This window comes from Tasmannia lanceolata, unplaced genomic scaffold, assembly GCF_043159265.1.
Source record: "Tasmannia lanceolata isolate RefF3 unplaced genomic scaffold, GAP_Taslan_0.1 ptg000037l, whole genome shotgun sequence".
In the NCBI taxonomy this organism is placed as follows: Eukaryota; Viridiplantae; Streptophyta; class Magnoliopsida; order Canellales; family Winteraceae; genus Tasmannia; species Tasmannia lanceolata.
The window spans coordinates 32165106-32173809 of record NW_027518714.1 but is presented as its reverse complement, the minus strand read 5'-3'; the positions used below and the strand labels follow the sequence as shown (position 1 = coordinate 32173809).

The 8704-nt window shown below is 37.5% G+C and overlaps 1 protein-coding gene across 1 annotated transcript; it reads left to right on the top strand.

Annotated features, from left to right (window-relative positions):
* Nucleotides 1-1596: 1596 nt before the first annotated feature.
* Nucleotides 1597-2337, top strand: LOC143861396 (uncharacterized). Its single transcript, XM_077372315.1, has one exon. The coding sequence runs from the start codon at nucleotides 1597-1599 to the stop codon at nucleotides 2335-2337; it is 741 nt and encodes a 246-aa protein (XP_077228430.1).
* Nucleotides 2338-8704: the final 6367 nt, after the last annotated feature.

Here is an 8704-nt window from a genome sequence, read left to right as displayed (position 1 = left end):
GGTTGAGGCCAACCCTAACCCAACCCGAGATAGCATTCCCACAACCCTAACCCAACCCCAGCCTTGGGTGAGGATGGTCAAACCTAGCCCAACCCGCCTCTAAATCTCTCAACCCTAACCCAACCTATCTAGCCCGAAATCAGGTCGGGTTGAGTCGGGTTCACCTTGGGCCGAACAGAAAAATACAATAACCCAAAGGAAATCCCGATAAAATTAGAGGACAGAGGTTGGGCTCGGGTTGGGTTGCCAAGGCCTCAACCCTAACCCAACCCGAAATTAAATCGGGTTGGTTTTTCCCAACCCGAGCCAAAATCGAGTTGAACCCGTCGGGTTCGGGTTTTGCCCGACCCAAGTTGCACCCCTAAACAGCCTGGAAAAGCAAAGGCAAATTAAAATGGGACATTATAAATTCGCCCCTTTTCTTTACATGTGACACATGTGATAGCCAAATCCAGTGTACGTGGCAATCAGGTGCGTTGGATCCTGCTCAAGTGAAGTACATCATGTTAGTATTTTAATACTAAAAATGAAAGGACATTTGCTTTTGCAAAGATTCTTTTCGCTTTTGAAATTTCCACCCAAATTTCAAATTTTTAAAAGATTCTCTTCTTTTGTATCTTCCCAGCAAAACTTTTGAATTTTTTTAAGGAGACTCTTACCTCTCAAAAGTTTAGTCCAAGATGGGAAAGTGAGAAAAATTCTCCCATCCATATAAGAGGGAGTGTTGAGACAAAGGCTTGAGCCTTTCAAGGGCATTCAATTTGTTTGCCTTCGGAGTTTTACAAAGAACAAATATAACTAAAAAACACACACGCGTGCGCGCCGAGCCGAACCGTGCCGGGTCGGTGCGCACGTGCATGCGTGTGGGTTGGGCTGGGCTCTAAACGAGATAATCCTTTTTTTAATCACCAAGAGTTGTGCTTATTATAAACACCAAGAGTCAATTTTATTTTAAACCCAATCGTGTCTTTTCTTTTTTCTTTTTTAAACCCAAAGGTCACGTCCATTTAATTCTTTCTAAATCTGACCGTTAGATACCTTCTTAATAACGCTTAAAAATGTATTTAACGTTTAAGGGATGCGTCCATACGTTTTTAAATGATGTGTTTATTATTTTTTAACGGGTGTCTTCAACCGACACGTTTTTACATCTGTTTTAGATATTTTCTCTGGCTTCCTAATAACAGAAAGACATTTTGCTCTTTCTTAGTTTTGCCTTTTAACAGAACAATATTTTTGTCATCTTCTTCTTTCTTTGTTTTATTTTATTTGCTGGGCATTCGGAGTGTTCGCTGTTTCGTTCAAATCTATCTGATCGTGCACTTCGGATAGATATCGACGGTGCGTCGGGTTGTTGTATCCTGGGGGTGATTGTGTTCGGATCTGTTGCACCGGAGGCTTTTTCGCATAGGCGCAAAATCACCGTAAGAGAGCGAACTAGTCTGTGCCTCATCTCGCCGCATCGAAAAGGTTCTACTCATCAGTTTTCTTTTCTATTTTTTGGCAGAAATACAAGAACACCATATTTATATTTGGAGGAAAATTTAACAACAATTTTAAGGTGATTTTCTGTTTCTATTTTCCTCTTTCTAAAATATGGCATCCCATGATGAGCTTATGTCGGATTCTTCAAATCCGAACAAGCCTTTTCGATTCAGTGGTGCTAATTTTAAGAGATGGAAGAAGAAAATATTTTTCTTTTTAACCACCAAAAAAGTAGCCCATGTTTTGGAAGACCCAAGGCCTTGGCGATCAGAACTTGAACCGGTTAGATCTACTTTGAAAAAGAACTGGAAAGATTCTGATTTCTTATGCCAAAACTTTATTCTCAATTGCCTCTCCAACGAATTGTACGATTTTTATAGTAATTGTAAGGATTCCATTACCCTTTGGGAAGCCTTACAAAAGAAATATGATACGGAAGAGGCTGGGTCTAAAAAATATGCAGTTCGTAAGTATTTCAGATGTTATATGGTGGATGAGAAGACGGTGATTTTTCAAACTCACGAGTTACAAAACCTTGTTCACGACATCCTTGCAGAAGGAATGACTATAAGTGAACAATTTCAAGTTGCAGCCGTGATTGACAAATTACCCCCTTCTTGGAAAGAATTCAGAAATTTCCTTCTTCATAAAACTAAAGAACTATCAATGAAGGGTCTTCTTGTTCGTCTTCGGATCGAAGAAGAAAATCGTAATCATGATAAGAAAGAAGGGAATATGAAAAATATAACAAATGTGAATGATATATCTGCAGTTAATAACCAAAATCAGAAACCACAAGTGAATCTGAAGCCCAAAACGAAGTTGAAGAAAAAGCACCAAAACCAAAACTGAGGTACCTTCAAGCGTCAGAACCAAAACACAACTTTTGGAAAGAATGACTATTCCAAAGTTGTATGTTATATTTATAGTCTCGAAGGTCATATTGCACGGATGTATCGACGTAAGAAGAATGCGCCAATCCCTCAAGCCAACGTGATAGAAGAGCCACTTGTGGCTATGATCAGTGAAGTTATTATCGTTGAGGATTTGAAGGGCGGTGGGTCGATACTAGTGCGTCCCGTCATGTGTGTTTTGACAGGAAGTGGTTCAAGACATGCTCCTGTAGACAATGAGAAGAAGCTGCTTCTTGGGGATTCGCATACTACAAAGGTACTCGGTGTTGGGGACGTTGAGCTTTGCTTCATTTCAGGGCGGAAGGTGATGCTGAAGGATGTTCTTCATACTCCAAACATGAGGAAGAACTTAGTTTCTGGTTTTCTTCGTAATAAGGCTGCTTTGAAACCAACCATAGAGTCTGACCAGTGTGTTGTAACCAAGTTTGGATCATTTATTGGTAAAGGATATGCATGTGATGGAATGTTCAAACTGAATGTTGAAACAATGAATGAAAGTAATTCTTTTGTTTACATGCTTTCTTGTGTTAATTCATGGCGTGCTAGGTTGTGTCATATAAATAGAAAATATGTACATAACATGAGTGTATTAGGTATGATTCCTATAGTAGTCTTAGAAGACTTTTAAAAATGTGAAACTTGTAGTAAGGCTAAATTTTTTAAAAAAATCTTTAAAAAATGTTGAAAGGAATTCAGAACTTTTAGACTTAATTCATAGTGACATTTGTGAGTTAGATGGTATCTTGACCCGTAGTGGTAAACGGTACTTTATAACCTTTATATATGATTTTTCTAAGTATAAAATCATCTATTTAATTAGACATAAGAGTGAAGCCTTAAAAATGTTTAAGGAATACTTACTGGAAGTTGAGAACCAATTCAATAGAAAATTAAAAGACTTAGAAGTGATAGAGGAGGTGAATATGAGTCATTAGAATTCACTAACTTTGTTAAGTCATTAGGAATTATATATGAAACAACTGCTCCTTACTCCCCCGCCTCAAATGGGGTTGCAGAAAGGAAAAATAGGAAATGTGTGGAACTTACGAATGCTTTACTCTTAAGTTCTGGAGCCTCCTCTAACTTATAGGGAGAAGCAATTCTAACTTCCTGCTATGTTCTTAATAGAATTCCTAATTATACAACTAAAATCTCACCTTTTGAATTATGGAAAAATAGGAAACCCAATGTGAGTTATTTTAGAGTTTGGGACTGTTTAGCCTATGTAAGACTTCCTGATGTTAAGAGACCCAAACTAGGAAGTAGAGTCATAGAGTGTGCTTTTATGGGGTACTTACTTACAAGTACGACATATAGGCTTTTAGACCTTAATAACAGTGTAATAGTAGAGTCAGTGGATGCTGAATTCTTTGAAGATAAATTTCCTTTTAAGTCTAGACATAGTGGGAGTACTGTGACTATTGGAGATAGTGGGGGTACCAAGCCTAGGATTGAGGCAAATCCTGAAGTAGAAATTGAACCTAGGAGAAGTAAAAGAACTAAAATAGCCAAGGATTTTGGCTCTGATTTCTATGTTTTTAGTTTAGAGGAAGATCCTTCTTCTTTAGAAGAAGCTTTATCCTCTTCAGATGCTGATTTTTGGAGAAAAGCTATTAATGACCAGATGGAGTCATTGATGTCAAACTAGACTTGAAAACTAGTAGATTTACCACCAGGATTTAAGACCATAGAATGCAAATGGGTTCTTAGAAGAAAATTGAAACCTGATGGAACCATAGACATATCAAGGTAGGCTTGTTGCTAAAGGCTTTAGGCAAAAAGAAAATATAGATTTCTTTGATACATACTCTCCAGTTACTAGGATTACATCCATTAGAGTTTTGATTGCAGTGGCTACAATCCATAATCTGGTAATTCATCAAATGGATGTAAAGACGGCATTTTTAAATGGTAGTCTAGAAGAGGAGATATATATGGACCAACCTAGTGGTTTCATATCTCCATGTCAAGAAAATAAAGTATGTAAATTGATGAAGCCACTATATGGTTTTAAACAAGCACCAAAACAGTGACATGAGAAATTTGATAATGTCATTATATCAAATGGTGTTAAAATCAATGAAAATGATAAATGTATATATTATAAGTATATTGATACTTATTGTATTATTATTTGTTTATATGTTGACGATCTTTTAATTTTTGGTTCTAACTTAGAAGTAGTTAAACAAACCAAAAATCTATTAAAGCAAAACTTTGATATGAAAGATCTAGGAGAAGCAAATATAATTTTAGGGATTAAAATTACAAGAACAGAAAGTGATATATCTTTAAACCAATCACATTATATAAAAAAGATATTTAAAAAATATAAGTACTTTGATTGTAATCCTAGTATTATTACGATAGTGTTAATAAAAAGAGTATGCTAGTATTATTAGTAGTTTAAGGTATGCTACAGACTGTACCAGACCTGATATATCATATGCAGTAGGTATATTATATAAATATACTAGTAATCCAAATATAGAACATTAAAATGCTATATTATGAGTCATGAGATATCTTAAACGAACCATTAACAATGGGATTCACTACCATAGGTTTCCTGCTATTTTAAAGGGTTTCAGTGATGCCAATTGGAATACTTTGGCAGAAGATTCTAAGGTTACCATTGGTTATGTTTTCACTATTGGTAGTGGTGCGGTTTCTTGGAGATCCAAGAAACAAACTATTATTGCTCAGTCAACTATGGAATCTAAGTTGATTGCACTAACCTCTGCGTGTGAAGAGGCTAGTTGGTTGAGAAACTTTTTATCTGATATACCTATTTGGAAAAGACCTGTTCCCACTATTTTGATTCACTGTGACAGCAGAGCTGCTATTGGAAGAGTACATAATAAGTACTATAATGGAAAGTCGCGACAGATACGTCGGAAGCACAGTACTGTGAGAGAGTTGATCTCTAATGGATCGGGCACCATTGACTTTGTAAGATCTGGTGAAATTTAGCAGATCCCTTAACCATGCCTCGTCAAGGGAGAAAATCTGTACTACATCGAGGGGGATGGGACTAAAGCCAATTTGTAAATAGTTACCTATGATGGATACCCAACCTAGGGACTGGAGATCCCAACAACTAGGTTTTCAATGGGAAAAAATGAGTCATAGTGTAATTAGTGGACGATCATGCTGATTTCGAGTTTATCTCAATGTCCATCCCTATGGTGTAACCCAAGCATGATATCCTGAAGCGTTTGTAAGGTTGATTTATTACTCTTAATGAGATCTATAGCTCGTATGAGTGGGATGTCTAGGCTACAGGAGCATTCTTGATAGACTCACCTACATGTTAGCGCGGAAGTGGGCCTCTTCCAAAAGAGAAGAGGGCTTATTTCTTATGCTTATATGGAAACTAGGATGTAGCACATGGCCGTAATGTGCGAGCTTTTTTGGAACCAACTGAACACTTTAATATCATGTGTGCGGTGTACGTCTCTCTGTACCCAAGGATTGTAGTTCGAGACATAGTCACATTTATTATACGTGATACTTTGCTGATTGCCCAACGTTAAGTTTTACTAGTATTTTTCTATTAAAATAAGTGGGGGATTGTTAGTATTTTAATACTAAAAATGAAAGGACATTTGCTTTTGCAAAGATTCTTTTTGCTTTTGAAATTTCCACCAAAATTTCAAATTTTTAAAAGATTCTATTCTTTTGTATCTTCCCACCAAAACTTTTGAATTTTTGAAGGAGGCTCTCTTACCTCTTAAAAGTTTAGTCCAAGATGGGAAAGTGAGAAAAATTCTCCCATCCATATAAGAGGGAGTGTTAAGACAAAGGCTTGGGCCTTCAAGGGCATTCAATCTGTTTACCTTGGGAGTTTTACAAAGAACAAATAAAAATAAAAAACACATGCGCACGCATGCTAAGCCGAGCCGTGCCGTGTCGGGTCGGTGCGTATAGGTTGGGTTTGGGTTTTCTCTAAGCGAGATTATCCTTTTTTAATCACCAAAAGTTGTGTTTATTTTAAACACCAAGAGTCATGTTTATTTTAAACCCAATTGTGTCATTTCTTTTTTAAACCCAATGGTCACGTCCATTTAATTCTTTCTAAATCTGACCGTTAGATACCTTCTTAATAACGCTTAAAATGTATTTAACGTTTAAGGGATGCGTCCATACGTTTTTAAAGGATGTGTTTATTATTTTTTAACGGGTGTCTTCAATAGTCACGTTTTCTCTACAAAAGCAGATTATTTCCAACGTTTTTTAACACACTGTTTTTACATCTGTTTCAGATATTTTATCTGGCTTCGTAATAACAGAAAGACGTCTTTGCTCTTTGTTAGTTCTGTCTTTTAACAAAACAATATTTCTGTCATCTTCTTCCTTCTCTGTTTTATTTTATTTGTTGGGCATTCAGAGTGTTCGCTGTTTGGTTCAAATCTATCTGATCGTGTACTTCAGATAGATATCGACGGTGCGTCGGGCTGTTGTATACTGGAGGTGATTGCGTTCGGATCTATTGCACAGGAGGCTTTTCCGCAGAGGTGCAAAATCACCTTAAAGAGAGCGACCTAGTCCGTGCCTCATCTCGCCGCATCGAAAATGTTCTACTCATCAGGTTTCTTTTCTATTTTTTGGCAGAAATACAGGTACGCCATATATATTTATATTTGGGGGAAAATTTAAAAACACATCAGCCCCTCTGCAGTCATAGATACACGGGAGCTGGCTGTCCTAAGTAAAAACAAAACGGGGGGTGGACATATCAGTTCCCTTAACAAAGCCTAGTAAAAGAAGTTATTAGGGCCATTATAAAAATATGGTACTGTTGACGTGATTACTCTAAGCGAAATTTAATTTTCCCTACGCTCAAAACTACTAAGGAATTGTTAGGCCACGTTTGGATAACTCTTGCATTTTGCATTTGAATTTGGATTTGAGTTTTGGATACATAATACATCAATCATCCTCATGCTGATGTTGTACGAGGGAGAGAGAGAAGTGTGAAGGTAATTGCCACAAATATTGATTTCCAAATAATATTTTGCAGAATAGATTTGAAAATTGGAGTTTTTTCACTGTTGTAGCTGATTTGGTAATCTAAGGATGTGATCTAGTTCGATATCTCAACTGCAAGAGTGAGAAATCCAAGTCTAAATCTTGTGGGTATCCAAACGTGGCCTTAATGATAATCTCCAAAGGATTATCATTCGTAGCATTGATTGGTCAAAAGGTGGGACCATATGCACATTGATAACCCCTGCTTTGCAGATGCGACTTCGATTTCTGAATACCAAGGCGCGATTGATATTAGCTTTCCTGAAAAGAAAATATGGTTAGCCAGCAATTCCGTGCCACTTCCATCCCTCTGTATATTAATTCGATTTGTTTATTACGTGGGCAAGGGAAAAAACCGGGTTAATTGGCCTACACCGTACTGCTCGATTTGTTTTAGTGTACATTTTTCCAATTTTGGCTTTTCTAATCGGCACCCCTTTGATTGCCCGGCTAAGATCACCATGCAATGTTCAATGAGAGTGCCAGAAGAATGTTTTGGTCGCCACCTCATTGTATGGCACAATGGGTCCTACCCTGTACTGATCTGACCGTTCATCTGACAAGCTTGGTTTGGATCTCTAATAGCCCCCCAAAAATCACACCAGTCATGCTGTCCTAAAATTCAATAATGTCTATTTTCTGGGAAATAATATATTCACTCCTTTTTCTTCCTTGGGCCATCTGCATGTAGTGTAAAAGGTAGAGTTGCAACTTAATTGGGCGGGTCGGGTTTTCCATAACCCTATCCTTCCCAAGAGACTATCTCGGGTCAGGTCAGGTTGGTTCTTTTATAAAAAAATGCCCAACATTCGTCAACCCGACCCTACCAAAGATAGTTTCTCAGGTCAAACTGCGTTTTTCCTACCTTCTCGATACATGCATTGTAATTAATGATCCAATGGTTGAATTTGTGGTTTGTGGTGCATGATCTATTCCAATCCAATGGTGGAACTTATATAGTTGGAACACATATTTGTAAACGGTTTCTACTCAAAAGAGCCCTCAGATATGATAAACATAGAGACGTTAAAATGATGTTTAATCTACGATATTAAATCTACTTGCGTTAAGAATAGCTAGGACCCAGGAAATTAATGTTGTTGCATTGACAGATAAAGGGAAAGGCAAAAAACACTGGAGTTGCAACTCAGGTAGCGGCAGGTCGGGTTTTCCTGAACCCTACGCTGCCCTTGTAGAAATTTCGGGTCGGGTCGGGTCGGGTCGGATCTGGTTGATGTGGGTCGCAAGTTGCAACCCAAGTAAAAGGGTAGTCA